The sequence below is a fragment of the Spermophilus citellus genome (assembly GCF_964194105.1).
Source record: "Spermophilus citellus genome assembly, chromosome: 7".
NCBI lineage: Eukaryota > Metazoa > Chordata > Mammalia > Rodentia > Sciuridae > Spermophilus > Spermophilus citellus.
The window spans coordinates 55,550,520-55,576,993 of record NC_138188.1 but is presented as its reverse complement, the minus strand read 5'-3'; the positions used below and the strand labels follow the sequence as shown (position 1 = coordinate 55,576,993).

General features: G+C 44.9%; 1 protein-coding gene across 1 annotated transcript; it reads right to left on the bottom strand.

Annotated features, from left to right (window-relative positions):
- Positions 1-701: 701 nt before the first annotated feature.
- LOC308653467 (protein ANKUB1-like) lies at positions 702-26,474 on the bottom strand (the record flags this gene model as incomplete). The annotated part of the gene is made up of 6 exons (XM_081302038.1): positions 702-831; positions 7,198-8,133; positions 11,294-11,408; positions 16,728-16,944; positions 24,801-24,944; positions 26,385-26,474. 6 exons carry the CDS (start codon positions 26,472-26,474, stop codon positions 702-704), a joined length of 1,632 nt encoding a protein of 543 aa, XP_081158164.1.

Genomic DNA, 26,474 nt, shown 5'->3' with positions numbered 1-26,474 from the left:
TAGACTGTGGAACCAACCCAGATGCCCTTCAATAGATGAATGGATAAAAAAAAATGTGGCATCTATACACAATGGAGTACTATGCAGCAATAAAAAATGACAAAATCATAGAATTTTCAGGGAAATGGATGGCACTAGAGCAGATTATGCTTAGTGAAGCTAGCCAATCCCTAAAGAACAAATACCAAATGTCTTCTTTGATATAATGAGAGCAACTATGAACAGAGCAGGGAGGAAGAGCAGGAAGAAAAGATTAACATTAAACGGAGACATGAGATGGGAGGGAAAGGGAGAGAAAAGGGAAATTGCATGGAAATGAAGGGAGACCCTCATTGCTATACAAAATTACATATAAGAGGTTGTGAGGGGAATGGGAAAATAAAAAAGGAGAGAAACGAATTACAGTAGATGGGGTAGAGAGAGAAGATGGGAGGGGAGTGGAGGGGGGATAGTAGGGGATAGGAAAGGTAGCAGAATACAACAATTACTAATAGGGCATTATGTAAAATTGTGGATGTGTAACCGATGTGATTCTGCAATCTGCATTTGGGGTAAAATTGGGGGTTCATAACCCACTTCAATCTAATGTATGAAATATGATATGTCAAGAGCTTTGTAATGTTGTGAACAACCAATAAAAAAAAAAGAACTGGAGTTCTGCAGGAATAGGTCTTTGCCCAAACTAAGGTCGTCCTGAATTTTCAAAGCAACATTTCTGGAGGGTTCTCATCGGCTGCCAGGCCTCTGTGGGTGGTCAGGTGGGAAATGCTCTTTTTGGCAAGGGCTCTTGCTATTCCTAGCTGCTGAAGCCATCGTTTCTCCTTAAAGGCACTGCAAGAGAAGAAGACATCATTCTCCAGGAGGTTCAGTCTTCAGATCAATGTGCAGCTGTGGCTAGTTTTTCTTACCACATGGGTACGATGTGAAACAGAAATAAGAATCTGTCTAAAACCAGCTCCTTGTGATCTGTGGAAATTATGTTTTCCAGTCAATACTAGAAATTTATAAACCTCAACTGAAAGCAGAAAGCCCTTCATGTCGGGTAGGATTCTCCGGGTGGAGACAAGCTGCTCGTCCTTCCTAGGCATCCCTGTATCTCGCCAGTCGCTTGACCACTTCTCCAACCCCCACCCAATACACTTTAGGGTATTTTTTTTACAGTGATGTTAGTTTTTTTGATAATCTAACTGAAATGCAATGAAACTTAATATTTTATGATATTTACTCTCTGGCTAGATACCTAATAAAAACACTGTAAGTCTGAATATGATTACCTACTTTGTAGGAGGCAAATTTGATTTACAGCGGAAGACTTTTACATTCCTAAAATGTAGGGGTTCTTCGAGGTTCTGCCTGCGGTCTTCCTCTCTTTACACCCTCACCCTAGGAAGCCTCATTTACTCCTTGCTGCAATTCCCATATGTGTGACTCCTCAATCTTGGCCTTTCTTAAAAGTTATAAATCTCCAATTAGCAAATAAAAAGTATTTATCCTGTAGAGATTTCCAATTGAACAGTCTTTTATCTCCTTCCTAAGTTTGTCTGCTTCACAGTACCCTTGCTCTAACACACTGATTCTGTCATCCTTGCCATCCCCAAAACCAGAAACCAAACTCACTTCCTCCTTCGCCACTGCTATACCATCAGTGACCAGACTTCATAGGCCATGCCCCATCAGCTTCTCTCCCACGGCCTGTCTCCTCTTCCTCAGCATCGGTCTCCACCACTCCCTGCACAGTCTGTCTCAGCCAGTCCCACCCTGCACAGTCGGCCCACACTTTTCCAGTGGCCTCCTACATCTCTCTACTGGACTCACAAACTCTGTGAATTACTTATGAAAAAGAGCTTCTGAGACCTTCCCACCCAACACCTACCCATGAAGAGGAGACTGAGAAGCATACTGTCCGCCTGGCACAAGGACGCTGCTCAGTGTGGGTGTCCACCTGGAGTCTCCTCTCAGCCAACTTCTCTGCAATCCTCCAGGTGCGTTTTGCCAATCCACTTTCTTTCCTGAAAATTAAATTTCTTGCCCTTTGACAAAGCAACACCTTTGACGGTGTCATCACCTCTACAGGGTTCCTTTCCTCCACCACCAACCCTTTGGTTTGGCAAAATCCTGCAGACTTTTCTTTCTTTTTCTTTTTTTCCTGCAGAATTTTTAAGGGCTGTCACTCAGCTTGTTGGGAGGAACTTTGCATAGACACCCCAGGGTTTTAAACATTTGAACAAGGTTTGTGTCTGCCTGTCTCAACGTTTTTGTTCTGCTTTCCATTTTGTTTGATGGCTGCATCTCCCTGGGCCCTCTGAAGTGGATTAACCCATCTAGCCTGTCCACAAAACCCTGAGGCAACCCCCAGGCTCCTTAGCCTTTCCCCATAGCCTACCTGACTGAAGCTGATGCGCCCTCTCCCTCATTCTGACACATACCCCAGCTCCGCCTTGGTCAGAGCACATCAGATTCTCTCCCTAGCGTTTGAACCCTGGCTTTTCTGCATTCGTTGAAAAATTGTTTACTGGGTAATTCCTCTATGCCTCTGTGTGCTGGAGATCCCAAAACATGAACAAAAGATGTAAGACTTGCCTTTTTACTAAAAACTAAAGGAAACAGCTCTCCTTTTCTTTGGAGCACAGGAGCCCTCAGAGTCGGTGTCTGGGGTTACTGTCCATTCTTGGTCCATTCCAACACTCAACCTTTCAGACCAATCCCCTGTCATCCCACTGTCTTTCCCATTCCCATCACCCTCCCTTCTGCCACTCCATCCCAACCCCCTGCCTTGGACTCTTCACTAAACAGGGCTTCCAAGTCCCAGGAACCTCACTGGAATCAGCTGACCAGCAATGAGGAGGGTTTAGGGACATTAGAGCTCAGAGGTGTCCCTTGATGCATGTGAAGCCTACACTGTCCTTTAGACAAAGGAATAAGACTGTGTGATCTTCTGGCTTTGGTCAATATCGTGGGCACCAGCCATAAGCACACACCAACCCAAACTACCAGGAGCACTATGTCGGTGCTAACTACAGTGATACCATCTTTGGTTTAATCCTAAGAAGAATATTTTCATGAACCTGAATGGAGAATTCCCAAAGAGTGCATGGTTCAGCACTTTCGCCTGAGGCCAGATAAGTTGTCTGAGGTCCTGACTGACCTTCCCAGACAATCGGGAATGCTAGCCTGAACAACTCTCTGGTCAGCACCATGAAGGACTACATTAGGTTCTTCCCCATCTTCTGGCCATGATGGTAGCTTCATGAGAGTGTGTGTAGCCTTCAAAGTGTGCATGTCCAGTCCTCATGTGTGTGTCTTTTGGGCACAAGATCTGGACTGGTCATTTAGACTACCGGGCTTCCCAGCTCGACTAGGGGCTTCAGGTAGACATGGATGGGGAGGTAGAGCATGGTTAAAGGGAAAAGAAAAGGGTTGGAAAAAGAGAAAGGGAAAGAGCATATGCTGGAGTGACCGCCAGGCACAGCAAGGCTGGCGAGGCTGGCCACCACTCCCAGGACTCCCTGTGCTGAACCCTTTTCTTTCTTTCTTTCTTTCTTTCTTTCTTTCTTTCTTTCTTTCTTTCTTTCTTCCTTCCTTCCTTCCTTCCTTCCTTCCTTCCCTCCTCCCTCCCTCCCTCCCTCCCTCCTTTCTTTCTTTCTTTCTTTCTTTCTTTCTTTCTTTCTTTCTTTCTTTCTTTCTTTCTTCCTTCCTTTCTTTCTTTCTTTCTTTCTTTCTTTCTTTCTTTCTTTCTTTCTTTCTTTCTTTCATGGGAGGGAGGGGTACCAGGGATTGAACCCATGATGCTTAACCATTGAGCCCCATCCCCGGCCTTTATTTTTTATTTTGAGACAGAGTTAAACAAAAGTTTCTTAGGGCCTTGCTAAGTTGCAGAGGCTGCCATCATCCTGCCTCAGCCTCCTGAGCTGCTGGGATTACAGGCATGTGCCACTGTGCCCAGTATGAAGCCCTTTCTTAGTAGGTGTTTTCCGAGAAATCTCCTTCTTGACCTTGCATTCCCTCCCTGTGATAACTCCAATACTCATGAGGTAAATCTATCAAAACCCCAGCATACTGGTATAACCTCTTTGGAAAGCTCTTTGGAAGTGTTTGCTAAAGCTAAACATCAACTTACCCTATGACCCAGAAATTCCATTCCAGAGAAACAAAAACTAATGTCTTCCAAAGCTCATATACAAGGTAAAATACTATATATTTATTCAAAATAGCCTCCAAATTAGAAATAAGCCAAATGCCCATCAATAAGAAAATGAATAAATAAATAAATTAGGATGTGGAATACCACATAGAAATGGAATATTACATTAAAATAAGAAAAAAAATCATATTCACAAACACTAATGAATTTCACAGGTAATACTGGTATGCAAAAAAAAAGACCTAAAAATCATACCATATGATGAACTTCATATGAAGTTCAAGAACAGACTAAACTAATTGTCAATCATAGAGATCAAAATAATGGCTCTATCTGGGAGGAATTATTATATTTTCCAAACTTTTTTACACAAAAGGAAACAAAATCTTCCTTGAAAGAGCTTATGCTCATTGGATGTAATTAGCCTGATTGCTTTCCACTAAACTATAGTGTCTCCAGACTTGAAGAAGTATTCACACTAATGTGTGTAAAGGAAGAAAAAGAAAATTCCCTTAGTTGGATTCGATTAAACAGCATATATGTACATTTATAAACATGGAGAAATCAACTTTTATTCAAATGTCTTTAAATATCTGAGAGGGATTATTGACGGGAAAGGGGCATGAAGGAAATTTTTAGAATGCTGGAAATAACTTACATCTTGTCTGGGGAGGGGGTTACATGGACACGTGCAAATGTAAAACTTCAACAAACCATCGGGAGTGGTGGCAGAAGCCTGTAATCCCAGTGGCTGGGGAGGCTGAGACAAGAGGATCACGAGTTCAAAGCCAGCCTCAGCAAAGCCGAGGCGCTAAGCAACTCAGTGAGACCCTGTCTCTAATAAAATACATAATAGGGCTGGGGATGTGGCTCAATGTTGAGTGCCCCTGAGCTCAATCCCCAGTATGAAATAAAAATAAAAAGTAAATAAAAATTCAACAAGCCATACCTGGGAGATCAGTGTTCCTTGTGCACTTTATGGTCTATTTTATTACTCAACGTCCTCCTCCCTCAGGAAACACTCCGCACAGTACACCCCAGCAGACTCTCTCAGCTGAACCTATACACACTTGCCTCAAAAGCACATACTTCTGGGGCCGAGGAGGTAGCTCTGTGGTGGAGTGCTTGCCTTGCATGCACAAGGCCCTGGTTGTGATCCTCAGCACCACAGAAACGAAGAAAAAACATACTCGTACATGTTTCTGTTATGCCTACCCTGCACCAGGCCATATAAACACTTACTGAATGTTTGCAAAATAAACTCATTTCAACATACAATAAATCCATTTTTCCTTTCTTGTGTTTTACATCTTGATTTTAAGACAGGCTATATGATTTTTTTGTATTAATTAATTTCCTCGTAGTTTTCTAGGATTTTAGATGGCAGAGATATCTCACAAACTGAAGCTGTTGATTAAGTCTTCTTTTACTGTCAACCTCAACAGGTTGGATCTTGTGCATTTTCCAGCCCAAATAACTCTCACCACTAGGTGGCAACACCTAGCTGAAGGAAGGCCAGCGGACCGACAAGACCAACTCCGAAAGGCGCGCTGGCCTTTCTCTTCCATTTCCTTCTCATTGCATTGATTAAGGTGAAAAGCTCCTCATAAACCTATACTTCTCTAATATCTGCATCCAATAATACCTCATAAGTAATAGGTAGGACCAAAGATCTAATCTAAGACTTCTGTTTTCAGTGAACTCTAATGACCCCAATTTTCCCCTCCTCCCTGCTTCCCTCCCTCCCTCCCTCCCTTCCTTCCTTCCTTCCTTCCTTCCTTCCTTCCTTCCTTCCTTCCTTCCTTCCTTCCCTGGGGATTGAACCAGGCCTCTGCATGCTAGGTGTAAGCACTCCACCATGGAACTATATCCCCTGCCCTCAACTCAACTTTTCGCGGTTCAATTTGTTTTTAAATAGTTCCTTTCTTCCACTTTCATTACCATCTAGTCTTTCATGACACCTTTGATGTCTCCATCCTATATTTCAAGTTTATTTATTTTCCTCGACAATAACTAACAATTTCTCATCAGCTTCAAAAAAGAAATAAGCACCAGCAACTGATCTAAGTGATACTATGATCTTTTTCTTTGGGTTCTAGGGATTAAACCCAGCACTGCTCTTCCACTGAGCTATATTCCTGGCCCTTTGTAATTTCTTACTTTGAGACAGGGTTTCCCTAAGTTGCCAAGCCCCCTGCCTCTGCCTCCCAAGTTGCTGGGATGACAGGCACGTGCCACTGTGCCCTGAGACACTATGCTTTTTGTGTGTCTCTTTGACTCTTGAATGGTTGAGGAGTAAAGCATTTACAGATTGTGGGCAAGATGGGCCACCTCTAGGCAGCCAAGATGGGCCACCCCTAGGCAGCCAAGATGGGGTCTCAGAGGAGAAGGAAAGGAGATGTCGGGTCTGGAGCACACCCATCATTTGCCCCTGACAGCCTCAACCACAAAGCTCCTGCTTATTTACCCCTACCCCTACCCCTGGCAATGGCCAACCACAAAAGCTCCTCTAAAGCACTTTCTGTTGTGCCTAAAACCCCTCATCCCCACCTTATGTCAATAAAAGTTTGAAACTATTCTCCCCAGATTTGTTGAAGAAGACAAAATAAAGAGTGTCAGTTGGACCCTTTCAAATCCTATATCTCACCCATCACCTATAGGGATAGATCAAGCCCATAAAACCCCCTAGACAACAGGCACACATTGGCAGCCCTGTCTTGGGATCCCTCTCTCTCTCTCTGAAGCTCTGCTTTCTTTCTATTGCTCTGATAAAGCCTGTTACTGTGCTCTCTTGTGTCTGTGCATTTCATTCTTCAATTTTGCAAGACAAAGAACCCACTCATGCACGGAGATGCATTCACACATTGGACTAGGCGGTGACTTCAGTTCACTGTGTCCTAGACACAGGCTAAGATGAGGACCTGGGGCTGGGTATGGCTGCATTGAAGCAATTTATGTTAGTACTGCGTGTGGCATAGGAGGCTTTACCAACGTCCTCTACACTAGACCTGCCTTATCAAAGGCCTGCCCTTGTGTGTTCACAGAGGAAATGTTACCTGGCCACAGCCAAGCAGTAGATGGCGTTCTCCCTGGGAGTCCTCCCACTGTGCTGCTGGAAAGATGCGAAGCAGGACTTCAGTAAAACTTCCTCACTGCGCGCTGTGGAGTAACAGGGGAGCGAGCACCCCGTTCTTGAAAGGGGGGGGAGGGGCACTTGGGGGAGGTAGGCATTTTTCATGCGCCCTTCTTTCCTCCAAGCTGTGGAGGTAATTTTTATCTGACTTTGCTGTTGATGTCTCTGTAACTCAGAGAATGCATCCGCATCTACCAGTGGAGGCAACACTGGGGACCCGTCTCCCGCATCCCTTTGTGGAACTGCCACAGAGTCCCCAGGCTTCCTGCTTGTAGCGTGTCCTCTGAGAGGCGGTAGCTTGCTGGAGTTGCCTTGTGAGTCCTGGTTCCCAGCCTTATGCCAGCTCTTGGAGGTCATTTTGGGTTGGGTGAAACCATCCACCATCACAATATCTCCAACTTTCGCCCCACGGACCCCGGCTCTGCACAGCTGGCTCCTGCGAAGGCTGTGACTCTGAGCTCTGAGGATCCATTGTTTTATCTTAATATAAATCCTCATTGGGACAGAAATCTTCAGAAACGAGACCGTGGACCACATTTTATTCAGCAGATACAACACACAGTCTTTATGCCTGTGTTTGGACGCGATGGCCAGGGGGGTTTGTCCTGCTGGGTCTTTGCATTCCAGGCACAGGACACTGCAGTGGACAAAGGTCTTCAGAACCAGCAGTTGGCCTGCTTCTGCAGCTGCATGAATGGGGCACTTGGAGACATCTGCGTGGAGGGCTTCGTGGCACCATGCTCGATAGGGGTGGGCACCCACTGCCTCGTGGGGCCGTGCACCCTGCTTCAGGGCCCACTCAGTGAGCTCGGCGTAGCCATAGAAGGCTGCAATGTACAGGGCGACCCTCCGCTGATACCTGGAGGAGGGAAGCAAGTGGGGGAAGGGTCAGTAAAGCAGGGTCACCCGGCACTCACAAGACATTCTGCTGAAGTGCTCACTTCTTCATAACGTTGACCTTGACACTGTTTTAAGAAAGGCTTATAGTAGTACCTGGTTGGATTCACAGGCCTGCTGATACCCACTCTTCTCCCACCAGCAGGTAAATGATTCTAACTGGTTCCCTTGGAGTGGATGTCAATGTAAAAATCAAATGCTTAGGACAACTGTGAAGCTTTATAGTAAAAAGGAAGTTACTGGAAGCAATTCAACGCATTTTAGACATCTGAGAGCTCAGTGTGTTTGTCTTGCTATTTGGACAGTAATGTGTTCTGTCTTTTCAATTCTCTGCTACTCTCCTGAGCCACAGCCCTGCCTCCTATGGCCCCCACCCTGCCTGGACTCCTGTTTGCTGTCCTCTGTCATCTCCACTATACTGCGCCACCCTGGTCCTTCCAACATTCCCAAGGCATGAGCTGGGGATTGGTGAAGGCGGTTCAGAGGCATGAGTGAGGGAGGCAAACCTCGAGTGGGCCCAGCCTTGTCCAGGACACACGTGGGCAGGGAAACTGAACCCCTTGTAAAGATGGAGGCAGGTAGCCCTGTCTCTACTTGCACACCAGCCTCTGCCTTTTGCTGTGCGTGCAGCTTCCCATGTGTTTTCCTGGATGGGGAACACACTCTGCCCAGAGCACAGGGGTCAGTTAGGTTATAACTAAATGGAGTTAAGGTGCTGGCATTTATGCACACATCAGCTTCACACTTGAACTTTGAAAGTCATCGTGGCAAGGCAGCCTCTCTGAAGTTGACCCATCTGGGATGAGGAGCCTGCTCCTGAATGAGCTGTGAAAGCCCCCTGGGACCTCTGGGTGGCTGGGCAATCATCCTTGCCTTGGTGACACCAGGTCCCTGGGCCACATCTTGCCTTCAGACATCTACAGTTTGATTGATGCGTCCAAATAAGCCCTTCAAGCTCACTGTGTCAGTGACTGAATTCCTCATCTTCTTTCCCAAGTTTGCTCTTCTTCTGAGGTTCCCCTCCTGGCCAGCCAGCAGCTCTTCGTTCACCCCATCATTGAAGCCAAGAGCGGGGGCTTCAGAGTTTCTTTGCCTTTTCTCTCCTTTCTTCCCACACCTAGTCTGTTATTCGCAGGGGCTGATTCTGCCTCCCACACCTACCCTCAGTCCGTCCTTAGCTCCCCCTATCCTACCGCAGGCCTGGCTCCGCAGCCACCTTCTCCTGACCATCTACTTCTGTTCCACAGACGGCAGGCGGGGCTGTGATCTTAAATGCCAAGCCCATCCTGCCCCTTCCCTCCCTTCAGAGCCTTCCCATCCCCGAGAGACCACGTCCAAACCCTTTCCATTCCTCCATAGGACTGTGTGGACTGGTCTCTCACCTTTCCAGCCACCAGCCACCAACTCCCTCTCAATCTGCAGTCCACCACGAGGAAAGGCGTTCAGTTCCATGAACCTGCCCTCTTGCTGCTCGGCTTTGACACCTATTTTGGATCCTCGTCTTCTCTCCTACCTGCCACCCCCCTGGGTGCTGGTCCTTCAGGTCTCAACCAGGACCTCCCTTTTCAAGCTGCCTCGCTGATCCCTAGTGGAGCAAGTTGTCCACCCACATGCTCTTCGGCCAGGCTGCACTGAGCCTTGCTTACAGCCTACAGCACACGGGCGGTGACAGCCGCGAAGCCTGACCCTCGAGGCTTCTGACCAGGCCTGCAGCACTCTTCGAGTCCTTATGACCACAGAGTCACTTCATCTCTAAAGCCGTTCTCTGGGTAGATACTATTATTGCTGCCACTTCTCAGGAGGCTGAGGTATGTGATGTTTAGGTTGCTCCCCGTGTTTATGGAGCTGATCATGAAGGAACAGGGTTGGCTCCCAGGCACGTGGGCACTGGAGTTGGACTCCCAAGCATTTTTTTCATTTTGCTTCTCCAGCAACTAGTTGCTTATTTTCTGTTTCCCCTACTAGATGTTAACCTTGCTGAAGACAGGTGAGGCCTTGTTTATTGCTGTATTCCTAGGCTCTTAGTACATAGCAAGTGCTCATCTGGGATGAGGAGCCTGCTCCTGAATGAGCTGTGAAAGCCCCCTGGGACCTCTGGGTCCTGTTGATTAGGTGGAGGAGTTAAAGGAGCTTTTCATCTTGATCATGTACATTCTCAGCTCTCGGACTTTGAATATTAAGTCCAGGGGAGGTGGTTGAGCACACGAAGACTAGAGGTGAATTGTCAGGATCCAAGATCCTGCTGTGCCCTTCCTTGACAGCAGCGTGACATTGGGGACTTTTCATAACCTCAGTTTCCTTTCTGTTCTACAAGACAACAAATACTTACCTCATATATTGTCCTAAGGACAAAATCATGCAACAGTGCTCACATCAAAGAGTGTACTTAGTAAATATGCTATGTTAAAGGCATCAAGGTGAAACAGACATTTCTTTGGATTCAGAACATGAAACAAGAGACTCATCACCATCCTAAATTAGAAATGCATGTAAAATACTTCAATATTTCATGAGACGGTGAAAGCTGCTCTTCCCATCTGTCCCCTCACCAAGCCCTCAGAGCTCCTGATAGTGCCTGCGCTTTTATAAGCAGGGCTGAACTCCCACGAGGGGGCGCTGTTCTAAACGCGGAGGAACGCGGACCTCAGGGTTACTGGGGCTTGTGCAGTTGGGCAGCTGCTGGCTGCAGTGATACCTGGGAGGGCTCCCGAGCCTCCCTCTTCACCGCCCAGGTACAGTTTGTGTGTGGCCAAATGCTGGCTGCTTGTATGAAATGCACTTTAAAAAAATTACAAGTGAGCTTAGGAAGGGGTGGATCACGTTCTCAGCCAATTGATTGGAAAGTGAATGGCAAGATACTTATCGTCTCAGGTTTTAAAGTGACATTTAGAAGTCCAATATCCAAATCAAACTGACGTCTGAAACAGGTGTTTCATTAGTATTTCTAATCACTGCAACCCATCACCAAGGGCTGCCAGCTAATGCCTCACGTGTAATATTGTGTGCAGTGGAACCCGCCTGGAGCAGCATCCCAGGTGTAGAAGAAACAGCAGCTCACGGTCTGACGGAAGTTTAGTGAAAAGTTACTTAAATTAATTCCGCATCTGCCTCCTCTCTCGTACTTGAGCACTGGTCCTTCTCTGGATAAATAGCGTTGGACTTTGAGTTTCTGCCCAAGGAGGCAGCCCATGAGAAACTCCTTCCATCCATCCCAGACGTCCAAACGTAGTGTTGTGCCTGTGGACACAGAGAGGCGGGTCACAGCTCGAGTTTGTCCTTGTGCTTCCGCATTGCTTAAAACTTCTAATGATAGCTCTCCTCCAACAGTGGCAGGAGCTGGACACACTCTGGAAAGTAACCTTGGGATAAAGAGCCAGGGTGGTATTTTTAGCTTAGGCTTTGGGTTTTGGAAGAGCCACTCAGCTTGAGTGCACTCCTGTTTTCTCATCTCTGGAGCCAGGGCATATAATGCTGTAGTTTTCTGCAGCCCTCTTAAAGCAGTCTTGTGGACGTTGATCCAGGGCTGAGATATACGTTACTATGTAAACTGAAGCTGGTGGTTTTGGAAAAGGAAACTAAGCAAACTGGCTTTGTTGGACCCTTAGGTAAGAGCTTCATTAACTATACCCTCTCCTTACCTGTCCAGATAGGTTAAGGGGCTCTTCCTCTGGTTCCCATATATGCTTGGAAACTCTCTATCATTGAACATATGTTGCAGAAGCTTTAGAATACCCAGTTGACAAAGGCCAGTGGAGAACTGTGAGCCCAAGCACCAGGTCTCATCCAGTCTGTTTTAATTGTGCCCTGGGGTTGCAAGAAGTCCCTCATGTGCATGAACAACCAAGATTTGCTCACGGTGGGCTGCTCCCTCTCCCCCCCAAGGACCCAGGATTCTCTCCCTTATACTCTCCATGTCTCTGTGTGTCTTCTCCCCTCTCTGCTGACAGGCTGCACCTACTCACTCCTGCTTCTGTCCTAACATGACTTTGGCAAGCACGTGGCCTTGATCTGCAACAATCCAGCCCTGCTGTATGGCACCTTTCATCTTTTGCCTCCACTGATAAATGGCTCGTACTTATCAACTGCCAGACACACTTACTTGCCTACTCTAGGCCCCCACCACTGCCCTCTCTAGGTATGTGCAGCTGGGTTTTTCCCAGCCCATCCATCCGTCCCTAGGTTCAGGGACTCCACCATCCCTAGCTCAATCCTCCTTAATATCAGTAGGGCACCTCTGTCAAGACCTGTATTTTATTCTACTTTAATTTCCTGTCTGTTAGAATTATTATTATTATATAATATGATATAATAATATATAATATATTATTATTATATCAAATCAGTTCCTTACAATAAAGTAGCCCTAATTTTTCAAAGATCAAACGTAACAATCAAAGGGTTTTCTTTTAATGCTCAACTTTTGAATATCCAAAGAATTTCTAAACAAGTTTAGTAAGCACCATTTACTGGCTAATCTTTTCATCCCAGTTGGTCTTTAATGCTCTTTTTTGTCACATATTGAATTTCTTCATAAGCTTAAGAATTCTGTTGGAAAATAGAAATTTACTTGAAAAATGTTATGCTGCTCCAGATGACACTACCCATATCTGTCACAGAAATGAGTAAAGGTGACGAGACTTAAGCTTGGGGCCCCTTTCTGCATTAGCCTTCTAATTCTCTATTCTTATTTTTTTGAGGGACCCACAGAGGTTATAGAGCTTTCCAAACCTGTACCTGCTTGGTGTCTACTTGCACACCTGTCCACACTGCCCAGGACCACCCTGGAAAGCAGATGGGACAGCAGGGCCTATTTAGGCAGTTGTCCCCAAGGCTCCCTGTTGGTCCCTGTCTCCCAAGTTCCTGGGTTCCTTACTTGTGCTCCAAGGGTGGATATCTGCCTGACTGATTTGGGCTTTTTCTCCCAGAATATGCAAATCATTACTTTGACCTTAAAGGGCATCAATAAAGGTGTTCTGGTTTCGCAGTCCAGATTATTGGGGAGAACCCAGTTGGATGGAGTATGATCACTGTTTATTGGCAGTATGGCCCTGAACAGGTCATGTACCTCTCTGAGCCTCATTTTTCTTATCAATAAAGGGCTTTAAGGGGCACAGAAGGTCTCCCTGGACCTAGGACTGGCAGAGGTACCCTGAACCAGCTCAGATCTCAGCTCCAGGAAGAGTTTCTCATGTATAACATGCTCAGGCTGTCCATGAACACATACCATGAGCCATTTACAGTAAAAATGAACTGACTGGCATCATTCCTAAAGAAATGGTTTTCATTCATTTATTCATCCTCCACTTACTCGTTTGTTTAGGTAGGTACACCTTGTTCCAGAAAGGATTCATGCCAGTTTTGAGCATGTATATATATGTGTGTGTGTATATGTGTTTGTGTGTGTGTGTGTGTGTGTGCGTGTGTATGTATGTATGTATAGCGAGTAACAAGCAGGTAAGCAAGAGGTAAACAAAAGCCTGGCAGAGACCTAAGAGTTGGGAGCAAGGCCAAAGGGAATACCTGTACCATATTGTTAATGCAAAAAATGGCGTGGGTGTTGGACCTGTGTTGTGCCACTAAATTTCAAATCACAAATATTTGGATATGCTTAGCTTGATAAATTTTATTTAATATTCATTTTTTAGTTGTAGTTGGACACAATACCTTTATTTATTTTTATGTGGTACTGGGGATCAAACCCAGGACCTCCCATGTGCTAGTCAAGCACTCTACCACTGAGCCACAACCCCAGCCCTTTAGCTTGATAAATTCTTGGTAAGTCAGTTATTAAATGTTCTATCACCAAAAAAGCCATTTATCCCCTTCTTCAGTCCAAAATCCTTTTGTCACCACCTACTTTATTAAAATGCGCTGAGCTCACCCGTGACCTTTGAACCGAACCAGAAGCCTTTTCTTAGAGTTGTCTGGCCTTCACCAGCCTCCTGACAGCCTGGCCTTCACCAGCCTCCTGCCAGTAGCTTCCAGCCCACCCCCTGTTCCAGTACAGAGTCTTGGTTCTCCCGACTCAGACAGCTTTCCATGGCTCATTTCCCACTCCTCTGAGGTCTGCTTCCCTGCTACGTCCCTCTCTGTACTTGATCTCTCCTAGGGCTTGACCCCACCTTGTGGGCAGGACACCTACCCCAACATCTGCTACCACTCAGGCCTGGCTCCCTGGTTGTCGCGGAGGAGAATGGGAAGACTCAGGCGTACTTGCAGCCTCTGTGAATTTCTTCCTACCAAACCTTGGGACCCAGCTCAGCTCCCTTCCCTAGTTTCCCCACCCCCATCCTTAGCAGGGTCCTTCCCTTTTCTTAAATATGGGTCCAGCATGACTCTGTTTCTTCTTCTTCTTGTTACTCTGGTTGTCTCGCCCATTGCTGGTGGACTCACTTAATACTGGGACCATTAAAACTGCTGGTCAGTGCACCACCCTGCTGCAGTTTCTCCTCATTCCCTCTGTAGTCCACGCCACTCACTACCAGAGGACGCTTCAGCCCCCACGGGGTGGCTGAGGATTGAGTGTCCCGCTTGCCCCATTTCCACCGCGAGGCTGGGAGTGCAGCCCCAGCTTCGCGTATTCCTGCGCGAGCCAGGGTGTCCAGCGACTGCTTGGCCATTTACATCTTTGATTTTCAACAACGACTTGACTGCTTCTTCAAAACCTGGATTTTCCACTGCTTTTGGAAAAAGGGTCAAGGGTCAACTCCTGAGAGCCGAGGGGATGACTCATTGACTGGACAGGGGAAAATCTGGAACAGAAGCTAAGGGTCCTTCGCCCTCTGGTTAAAGCCAGGTGTGCTGGCTGTTCGAGGAGCATGGGTTATGCTTTAAGCAGAGGTGCAGGGCGTGCCCCTTGCCCCTGGCCTGTCCTCCAGGGCCCCCTGTAGCCGTGATAGCTACAGCAGCTCATCAGAGGGTGCTGACCCTGAGCCTGGTCTCTGAAACCCTCCTCCTCAAGCTCTTTCCTCAGAGGCTCGTTTTAAGGGTTGGTGTGTTGTCCTCCGAACACTTCCAGAAAAGTTAATTTTTTTAAAAAAATCTGTGAAGTCGTTTCTGAATTCTCTAAAATGACACAGCATAATCTGAGCCGTATAGGACCAAAGAACAATCATCCAGACTTTATGCTAGTTTTGTTTTGTCTTTTGATGTTTCATTAAATAACCAGATTACAGTTGCTTGAGGACAAGTATCACAGTGCATCCTGCCTCATGTATCCCTCAGCATATCCGAGGGAGGGCTCAGTCTCCAGCCAACGTGCACAGCCGGCATGTGCTCTATAGAGGAGCACTCTGGGGACAGACCCTACAACTTTACTTGCTCTGATCAAAAATGGGGACAATAATTGACAGCAAAGTTCTGAGAGCCTCAATTTGAAACTGCATGAAGGAATAATGCTAAGACAATACAACGGTCAGGAGAAGCACCAATGAGTACAAATTTAGCAGTTTTTAAAAGCCAAACCCCTTAACTTGAACTTCCCTAGAAAGCTCGGTGTATAGTAGGGAGAAGCAGTCTTACAGCTTCGCCCTTCCTGCAGCTGTGCCCCTTTCAGCAAGGACTCACTCACCTCAAGTGATGACCTAAGTTCACATCATTTTCTAATAGGATTAAAGCAAATCTGAAGGCTTGTCAGATCTGAGGTTTTCTCATTGACGTCTGGTGTACCATGCGTGATCTGGATTACAGTATTGAAAGAGCAGTTGGAAGCTGTCTATCAGGGGCAAATGCCGGTCTGCTAAAGAAAGGCAGCTTTCCACCCTGAATCCTGGCATTCCCATGTTACAAAGCTGGTTTTTATGTAACTGGTAACATTGTAGAATGAGATTGCACACAGAGATATTCAGTATATGCTGCTACTTGCATTAAAAAGGGGGAAAGAATATGTACTTGATTTACTTTTGTATATGCTTGAAATATACTTTCAAAGAGAAACAGATAAAGTGGTTTGAGTTTTGCTCTTCTAACCTGAGAATATCAACAAATCCTGCTTCAAGAACAAGAGTTGGGGCTGGGGCTGTAGCTCAGTGGCAGAGCGTTTGCCTGGCACATGAGGTACTGGGTTCGATCTTCAGCACCACATAAAAATAAACAAACAAAATAAAGACATTGTGTCCATATATAACTAAAAATTTTTTTAAAAAAGAAAAAAAGAACAAGAGTTGGCAGGACTTTGAGACCTTCCTTATTTCTTAGTCTACAGACAAGGGCACAAAGTGTTGATAACTTATATCCATGCTATTCTGGCAGAGGATTCTGATTAGAAGCAACTCCTCCATTTGCTGTGACTCAATTTAGAAATGCTTTTGATTCTCAGTCTTCATGGCCACAATGGTTGCATGCAGGGGCTGGGAGACGCAGAGATGCCACAACCTTCTATACTGCTGAATTTTAAAACTATGTAACTATCAACTATTTTAAAATCAATAAGTAAATGAAATCAATATACTGCATTTTAAAATCCAGATTTCCATTTTCTTTCGAAAAAGTCCAAAATCTGGCTGGGATCAAAGCACCCCTTGCTGAGTGGCAGCATACCCACCGCGGAGGCCATACCAAGATGGGTCTGGTAGTCCCGGAGGGTGTTGCGATCATACATCTCCAGGCCAGCGGGGGTCCGCAGACAGTAGACGCTCACAGGGAGGCCACATCTCAGAGTCACCTCGGTCCTTAGGTCAGACACTGTTTTACCAAGAAGGGAAACACTCTCCATTATTGGCATCGTCTCTTGGGTCACAGCATTGAACACGTACAGCGTGGGCTTGTCTTCTTCCTGAAGGGAAAGAAAAGGAGGAGATGCACTGTTTGGAGGTTGGCACAAGGGACCAATCCCTCGGAGGGTCCTCGAGGGCCTCAGGCTCCCTCTACTGGGTGTGCGGGGGGTGGGGGACAGGATCAGCTTTGCACTCTGACCTCTAGTCTTGGTCTTGCCCTCTGTGTCCACATTAGCGAGTCCCGTTGCTTTGAGCAAGGTGGAGGAGACACTGCGGGCTCTGAGATCTTTCATCCTTTATCTACAGACCCAGATCCACGAAAGGAAGGCTGACAACCTACGTTCTTGCTGTGGTTACCCAGGTGTTAGTTTGGAAACACCCTCCACAGTGCTGCACTTTAATTTAGAAAGACCGTGGATTCTAAGCCTCGGGTCAATCTTAAAAAGTCCTTTCTGAGAGGCTAACTCTGAAGAGTGGGCAGGGAAGTTTTTCTTACTGTTACATACTCTCCATGGTCTGTCTATGCAGCTTGACTCATTAAAAATACAATAACCATGTATATTTAATTTTATGTTTAAAAAGGGAAATACTGAATACAGGGGGGTTTTTTTGTTTTTTGTTTTTTTTTTTTGGTTTTTTGTTTTTTTAAGTGTCCTTTGTTCCTTTTCTTTTACAATCCAACTAGGAAACCGAGTGGCACTGAGACATCTGAAGCAGAGTTGATATGGGAAGCTGGTGGAGTCTCAGTCCTCAGTTGGCCACAGTCAGGACAAACTAAAACTAGGAACACAGCAATCGGGGGAGGGGAGGATCTCCACATTTCCACTCTGTAACAGAAAGTGAAACTGGCCTCGCTTCCTCTTTGCAGACTGGGGAGGACAGTGACTCTTCCGTGGCCTGCGGTGGCCTGGGTGTGCCACTGAGGGCCCCGTCAGGGCTCTCCTGAAGCTGGGCGCCCGGCTCCTCCTGGGCACTCCAGCCAGCCCTGGCATCTTGCCCTTCTGCTTCCTTACCCTCTTCCTTCCATCAAAACTCCCCTCCAGTCCCTAATGAAATTAGTATATAAAAAAGGGGCCCTTCTGGACACCACTTTCTTATATACTAATTCCATTCCCTCCCTCCAGGTACACAGTGCCATCATATGAATCTATATGCGGAGCTCTGAGAAAGTCCTGAGGAGCGGCTTGCTGTCAGGTCTGCAGTGTCTGGATCTAGGGCACATCTCAGTGACTCCAGCACAGGGGCAGGCTCCACCTTCTTTGCTTCACCTGAGGCCAGCCCCACAAGCTGAGCTGCGTGGACACTCTGCAGGATGGTTTCACAGAAAACTGCTCAGTACCCATAGAGAGAACCATATTCGCCCTCCCCTTTCACCAGGCCCATGCTTTCCTTTGGTTGTGCAAGGCTGGATCTGCCAAAGCCAGTCCGTGAATGCGTGCGTTAGGCAGAAATCCCTGCAAAGCTGAACAGAAAAGTGCTAAGTGTAAAAGAGGGGAGATGATATCTATGTCATCTCCGTCCTTTTCTTCTCTTCTTGTTGTGCTGGGGATTGAGCCCAAGGCCTCACACAGGCTGGGCAGGCGCTCTACCATTGAGGCACAACCCAAGCCTTTCCCTTATTTCTTTAGAGATTCCTCTGATTTATCTTTATTCCTCTGGCTGGGTACTAATTTATATTTAGAATGAAAAGCAAATGAATAGAATAACGTGCAAACAAAATAGAGGAGGCCTGAGTTACTCTCCCCAGTTAACTTGCTACTACATGAGGCCACATAAACGAGGCAAAGAGAAGCTTCACAGCACGTGAATGATACCACGTTCACATGGTAGATAAGCCCCTCTATTCCTCCCATGTTCCCCTCCCTGCCCCACTGTGAATCAGCCTCCTAATATCAGAGAAAACATTTGGCATTTGTTTTTTGGGGGATGGGCAAACTTCACAGCATTATCTTCTCCAAAACCATCCTCTAGATAGGGCAGAGGGGTGGGAGGGAAAGGAAGGGGTCATGGGGTTAGAAATGATGGTACAAAGTGATGGTCATCATCATCCAAAGTACATGTATGAAGACACAAATTGGTGTGAATATACTTTGTATACAACCAGAGATATGAAAAAATGTGCTGTATATGTGTAATATGAATTGTAATGCATTCTGATGTCATATATTAATCAAAATAAATAAATAAATAGAAGCACTCACAGGCCGGGTGCAGTGGTGCATGCATGCCTGTTATCCCAGAGGCGTGGGAGGCTGAGGCAGGAGGATTGCAATTTCAAGGCCAGCCTTAACAACTTGGCCAGGCCGTGGGAAACTTAGTAAAACCATGTCTCTAAATAAAATACAAAATAATAATAATGATGATGATGATGATGATGATGGAGGGGCTAGGGATGTGACTCAGTGGTTAGGTGTCCTTGAGTTCAATTTCTGGTAACCCTTCCCACCTCCCACTCCCCCAAAAAAAGAAGCACTCACAATTCTAGGACTATGAATATTTGTTTTGAGTTCCACTCTCCTCTGGTACCATCAGCTGGAATTTTTGTAAACTTCCTGGTCTTGGTAACTATTTACTAAGGTTTTACAATTCCTAATTTGAATCTGTGAAAAACAGAGATCTTTCCCAACTCATTTGTAAATTACAAATTCTGTCTTTTGCTTGCCTTTTTTTTTTTTTTTTTTGTACTGGGGATTAAACCTGAACCCAGGGGCACTCCTTTTGTTTTTTATTTTGAGACAGGGTCTTTTTGAGTTGCTTGGGACCTTGCTGAATTACTGAGGCTGGCCTCAATCTTGCTATCCTCCTGCCTCAGCCTGTTGAGTCACTGTGGATTACAGGTGTGTACCATCATGCCCAGCCCTCTGCCTTTCATTCACATCCAGATATCTTCCTCCTCTCATGGGATATGCATTGTGAATATTTGCTGAAAGCCTTTTGACTATAAATGCCATTTTTTCAGAGTGAAATAGAACAAAGCATTTTTTTTTACAAATAAAACTATTTCAATTCTACTGACAAAAAAAAAAAAAAAAAAAAAGATAAGCCTTTCTAACCTGTCTCTAGCCTGTAGGTACCAGCATTGACAGAGGTGAAAACCAAAAGTGCAAGGAATCAAATGCTGTCAGGTCCCAAGGCCCCAATTAACACCTACAGGGAGTCAGTTTTTAGGGGGAGGAGCATATAGGGACCTTTGACTACACAAGTAAATAATAAATGTCAAATGACATCCCAGACCTATTTCATTCATAATGCATCTATTTAAATGATATTTGCATTATTTAAACTCTACATATAAGCTTCTATTTTAAAAACTTTGCTTTTTTATTTATAGTTTTTTAAAATCAGTGCATTATGACTATACCTGAAGGTGAGATTCACTGTGATATATTCATATACGTACATGGGAAGTTTCAATCAGATTCGTGCCTCCATCTCCCACCATTGCCTTCTTCTACTCTTCACTGATCTCCTATTTTCTTTCTTTCTTTTTTGGTACTGAGGATTGAACCCACTTACTTAATCACTTTACTGCTTAACCACTGAACCACAACCCCAGCCCTTTTTTTATTTTTTTGAGATAGGATCTTGCTAAGTTGCTTAGGACCTCACTAAGTTGCTAAGACTGGCCTCAAATGCGCAATTCTCCTGTCTCATCCTCCCAAATGCTGGAACTATATGTGTGCATCACCGTGCCTGGCTTTTTTCTATTTTCCTGGGATCCCCTGCCCCACCATGCACACACTTTTTCTTTTTTCTTTCTTCCTTATTTTGTTCTACCTTCTGCGTGTGAGACAAAACATTTACCCCTTAAATTTCTAGTTCTGTCCTATTTCACTTAGCATGATGTTCTCCAGTTCCATCCATTTTCCAGCGAACACCATAATTTCATTCTTCTTTACAACTCTGCTTTTGTGGGAAAACTCAGTTTGAATTTGAATGAGGCCCACTAGTTGGGTACTTCTGCATATTGGTTGTATGAATAGGGAGCCAGGGATGCTGACTATAGCATCTTACCCCATAGGAAGTGGCATCTCTCTACCTCGCTGAGTACACTGAGTCAGGGTGCTGGTCAGAACTTAGTGCATAAACAATGCCAGATCACGAGGTGCAAACACAAAATCAGGTCTTTCCCTCCACACACCAACCAAGACACCAAGGAGAGGCATGCATGATGTCTTTCCAATAAAAACAAATACCTGAAATAGGATGGACATTCTTCCCCACTTCAAAGAACAAAGCAAACTCACTGCAAATACAGACACTTACATGAACAATAAAATAGGAAGGGTTTTAGAAACACTGGCTGAAAGAAAACAGAAGTTGAGTCTAGTTTTGAACACTGCTGTAATTTTGTGTCAAGTTCTCCTTTTTTATGTTTGCTATTTTGGAGTGGCAGCACCAAGACAGCGGAAACTTGCCCCAACTGTTCCGGAGTGAACCAAAAGGGGAAATGGTGTTTGTTTTGTTGAACTGAATGAATTCTGGTCAGATGTCTTCATAAATTCCTCTTGTGTGGTAGTCATCCTGGACAGGACGGGACTCTGATTTGAAACTGAAATATCTTTCTTTTCCAAATTCTCTCTATACTTTTTGTGATGGTTTCTCTTAGAAAAAAATAACCATTTAGCTGGGGGTGTAGCTCAATGGCAAAAGAGCTTGCCTAGCATGCTCAAGGCCCTGGGTCCATCCCCAGCATGCCCCCCATCCCAAAAGAAAAAGCTGTTTATTATAAATGTATTCTCATTGATAACTGTACATTTTGAAGAATCACATTTATACATGTTCTTGTGTATAAAATTGAATTCAAAATATAAAACTCCATGCTTCTCCTGGACTTTGGTGTTTATATATTCACAGTGCCTTTTGAAAGCTAAAATGTGTATCATTTTTAATCAGTTTTCCATCTATCAAGATAGCACACACGTTTCCAACTTGCCTGGCAGTCAGGTCTGTACTCCACGAGTTAACTCAGTCTCACAAAAACAGCTTCTCACAACATTCCAGGGATATCAGAAGGGATTAGGACACTTTGTTGGGGGAAGTCTGGTTACAGAAGGAAGCCAGGGAAACCAGAAGGAGTCTGAAGGAGACTTAGGGTGTCTTAGGAAGGCTGGGCTCATCTCAGCTCTTCGAGACGCAGATGGCCGCCCCTTTGCAGTTGGCTTGGGTGTGCGAGGAGGCAGGCCGAGACCCACCTGCTTACCCACTCCTTGGACCTAAGAGCCCAGAAGGCAAGGAAGCAGCTGACTCGGGGAGTGGCAGCCCTGAAGCCTTGCTGGCCTGGCCACAGGGCTGACAGCAACTCCAGCACCATCTTCAAAGGTTCATGGCAGCTGCAGTCTGGCCTTCCTGGACTAGTTCTGGGATGTGACTTAGATATTGTTTCTGGTTGAGTAACCTCTGATCCTGGTAATCTTCCCTGCAAGATTGTGAATCACACAAAAGCTCTTTAATATGTTTATTTTCGGCTTAAATCATCTGGGGTTTGTTTCTGTTGCTTGAAACTAAGAGCACGATGCAGACAGGGATAAAGGCCAGATACTAGGAAGTGCTTTGCCTCAAGAGTAGAAAGGGAGGGGGAAGTCACAGAAAGGTGGGGATCCAATCCCTGAAAAGCACCTCAACACCTTGCTGTGAAGCTCCGGGCTGCAACCAGACCCTCCTAATTAGCTTTCATGCTCTGCCTCTCAAATCCTCATGAACTCACTCATTCAGTACACATGACACAGCACCACCAGGTGCCAGGGACTGTTCTGGGCCCTGGGTGACAGGAGGGAAGAAAGCCACAGCAGTGATTTCCAGGGCAATATGGGTCAGAATGAAAGGGGCCAGTGCAGAAGCACCTCTGCGTGCCAGGAAAACCTAGGCTCTTGCAGTGCCCAATGCCATGGTTTTTTGTCTTAATATTTCTTTAGTTGCAGAGTGGACACAATATCTGTATTTATTTATTTTATGAGGCTGAGGATTGAACCCAGTGCCTCACACACACAAGGCCAATGCTCTGCCACTGAGCCACGACCCCAGCCCTCAATGCCAAGTTCTATAGGAGCAGCAGTAGCCTCGGTTGTCAGGACCCACCCTGTGTAAACAGAATGTGGAGACACAGGCACAGAACGGGTTCTGTGGCTTCCATAGGAGTCGATGAAACATTCTCTTCACACCAGTCTTGACTGAGTCCCCATTCACTCCTACTCCAAATGTACCTACTTTGACCAAAGTGTGACATGCAGGCAAACTGAAAAATAACTATATTTCAAATGTAGTGAAGGTCAGATCGCCTGCAGATTTACCTAATGTCTTTCCCTCTTATCACCTAAGCAAATTTAGCAATCCACACAAGAATATAAGCATAATAAAATAATAATAAAAAAAAACTAAATGTCTTGGGTTTACTTCAAGTGCACAATACCAACCATACCTTTCAAAATAGAAAAACTGCATACCCAACAAGTCTTTGAACTTCAGTTTGGGGTTTGCATCATCGTATTTCTAAGTTATGCCAAAATAAATCAGGAGACCCTAGCTTTCGGATTCTCAGAAGGTAGAACTCATGTGCACAAAGGAACATAGCTGGAAAATAATACGTGACGATGCTCACAGAACATCAAAACATATATAAACATGGGTTTTGTAACAGTGGTCCACTTATGGTTTGACTCTGTCCCTTGTAGCTCTAAAACTGACATGTGTTTTCGTCCCAAACTTCTCCTTCCTGACATCCTCTTCCCATCTTTTCTTCTTGACCTTCTCCCTGTCCATCTCCTCCTTCCCTCCTTCCTCCTGCCCATCTCTCTTCTCTGGTGTCCTTCCTAATCTCTCCTCCCTAATCTAGGGAAAAGGGATTCCTCTGAGTCACCTCTGTAACCCCGCACCCCCAGCTCCCATGATGGGCAGAATCACAGGCTCTGGGACGGGAGTCCCTTGTTTCTCCTTTGCTAGTAAAGCAATAAAACTTCTCTTTCCATTTCCTCAAAACCTTGTCTTTGTTACTGGGTTGGAAACGGGGACAAGGACCCAGCTTTCAGCCACATTTTGTTCATACAAGCAGAATCAGTATGTGTTTTGTGACTTGTCTTCACTATTTAATGTTGGAGAACATTCCTTTTAAACACCCTTTTAGTTACTCACTGAAACACATATCGAGTTAACTCTCTACTACCATGAAAACCTTTCAAATATAAATATGAGAAAAGAATTGCCCTGTTTGGTGGGAAATGAATACTTTACTAACTCCTTGAGGTTCCTGTCTTCATGTAGGGTAAAGAAAGAGTATAGAATAATGCTTCTACCCTAGAGCAGCCCTCTTGAATTCTTTGGATGACTTGTTCCTTTAAAAATTGTTGTAAGTTAAGGACCCCCTGAAATATCTAGGCACATAATTTTGTATATTTATAATTATAGGTTCTGTAAAGTCCTCCAGGGCTCATGAGTGCCTAGTCATGCACATTCAGTGTTATTAATTAAGGACACTAAGTGGAAAAGGCTACTTCCACTGCAGCATACCTAACCCAATGACTACTTTGGCTAGATTTGGGTGAGGAAACTGCCCTGCCACTCTTGTCCTGCAAATTTCTTCCTCTTCACTCCTCTGCCCCTAATAATCGTGGCCCATGAAGGGACCCGATCCAGTATCCTAGATCTGCCCTGGGCCTTGTTCTGATGTTGGATTGTGATGAGCTCATGTTTACAGGCAGCAAAGGAGGTGGGGGGTGGGGAGCAGAGAAGGGCAACTGCCTGGTCTCCAGGTCACTCCCCTGCACACAAAGCCTGCCTAGGACCAGCTATGCCAACGGCAGAGAGGAGGCAGGGAAAGAAAACCTCTAAGTTAGTTACCAACTTACTGTGGCAGGATTATCCACAACTTAATACAAAGTGAGACAGGCATCTTGCACAAATGTTATTTGGTTCATGGTACCTTAATGAAGCATTTGAGAGTCGAACAGAAAGATATTCCAACATCAGCAAGACTCCAGCTGTTCCTTAAAGCAGCTCCTGCATACATCAGCTCCAGGTACCGCCTGCCTTGTTCATCTTCTGAGAGAGGAATGTGGAAATAATCCTTCAAGATAACAGCATATTATGAGGAGAGTAGATCTCTAAGTTAGTAGACCGGAAAGGTAATCTCTCTCCCACCACCCCCCCACCCCCGCCTTTCTCTCTAGCTCTCACTCTTTCTCTCTCTTTCTCAAAAACATTTCTCCACTGAGCAATATAATTGGGGACAAAGGGAAGAAGTATCTCTAGACCACGCCAAGAAGTTTACAAACAGAATTTGGATGGGATAAAACTATGTCTTAATTTCATGAACTCTAAATGAAATTAAAAATTTCCTTAAATTATGCTCGACAGCAACAAACTAAAGTAGCACTTGTCAGCTGTATCTGTGACTTTATCACGAATAAAAAGTCACCAATATGGAGCTGGGGACATAGTGGTAGAGTGTCTGCCTAGCATGCACAAGGTCCTAGGTTCCATACCCAGCACACACAAACACAAAAAGCCACACATACTTTCATTTTCACGTCACATTAATGGTGTGGCAGATATTTCAAAATGTCATTCATACTGGTCACTGCTTTGCAAGGGTAATGGTTGTTAAATGCACTGCTGGAACCTGTTAGTGGATAATAAAGCAAACTCTCTACACCATGCCTCTACGTCACAAATTTGATTTTTATCATTTGAAAATCTTACTTCAATATAACAGGCTTCCTTTTTTATCCGTATGTATTTTACCTTATGTATTTACAGATATTCTGAGAAAGACTTCGTAGGCGTCACCTAACTTCCAAAGGAATCCATGACACATAAGGGTAAGATCCCCCAGGTTAGAAAATCCCGGTTGTGGAAATCAACCATGTATCATGTAACTCAGCTCAACAAATGCTTCCCTGCCATTGGGAATGACCGTCTCCAAGTTAAATATTTGATGATCAGAAACTAAATATTTTACTTAATATTTTATTTTAGTGTAAATATTTATAAAAAAATGTGTAAGGAAGATACTGCATCCAAATAGTTTCTTATTCTGGCGCTATGATCCTCGGTGAGATAGCCTCTCTGAGCTTGGCTTACTCTGAACACAAATGAAGTCACAGCTCACAGTTGGCTGAAGTCCTCTGCTTCCAGAACCCTTTGATTCTTTTTATTTGCTTGCTTACCAAACAAAACATCTATAGATGACTGGCATTTTCCACTTTCATGGCCTAAAGGTAGTGTCATGTTGTTGTCTTTTAATAAAGAAATGCTATCAGATATGTGGGCCATGAACAACCTTTTTTCCTGAAAAGTTACTGACTCAGTTTACTTCCTCATCCAACATATTCAAAATTGCCATATTCTTAAAACTCTATCTTACAGATAGTGAGGTTTTCAAATAGTTTTTAGCTCCTTGTTTACTGAAAATATGCCGGATAGTATCTCTATCTATGTACATTTTAAACTATACTGCACAATCATAGTTAATATACATTTTAGTGGCTTGGGACAAAGTACATACCTTTATCATCAGCTTGATAGCTTCCACCGTTTCATCTGCTGAAACATCAAATGGTTCAAAAGATCCTTCAAAAGCTATGAAAATCCTCAT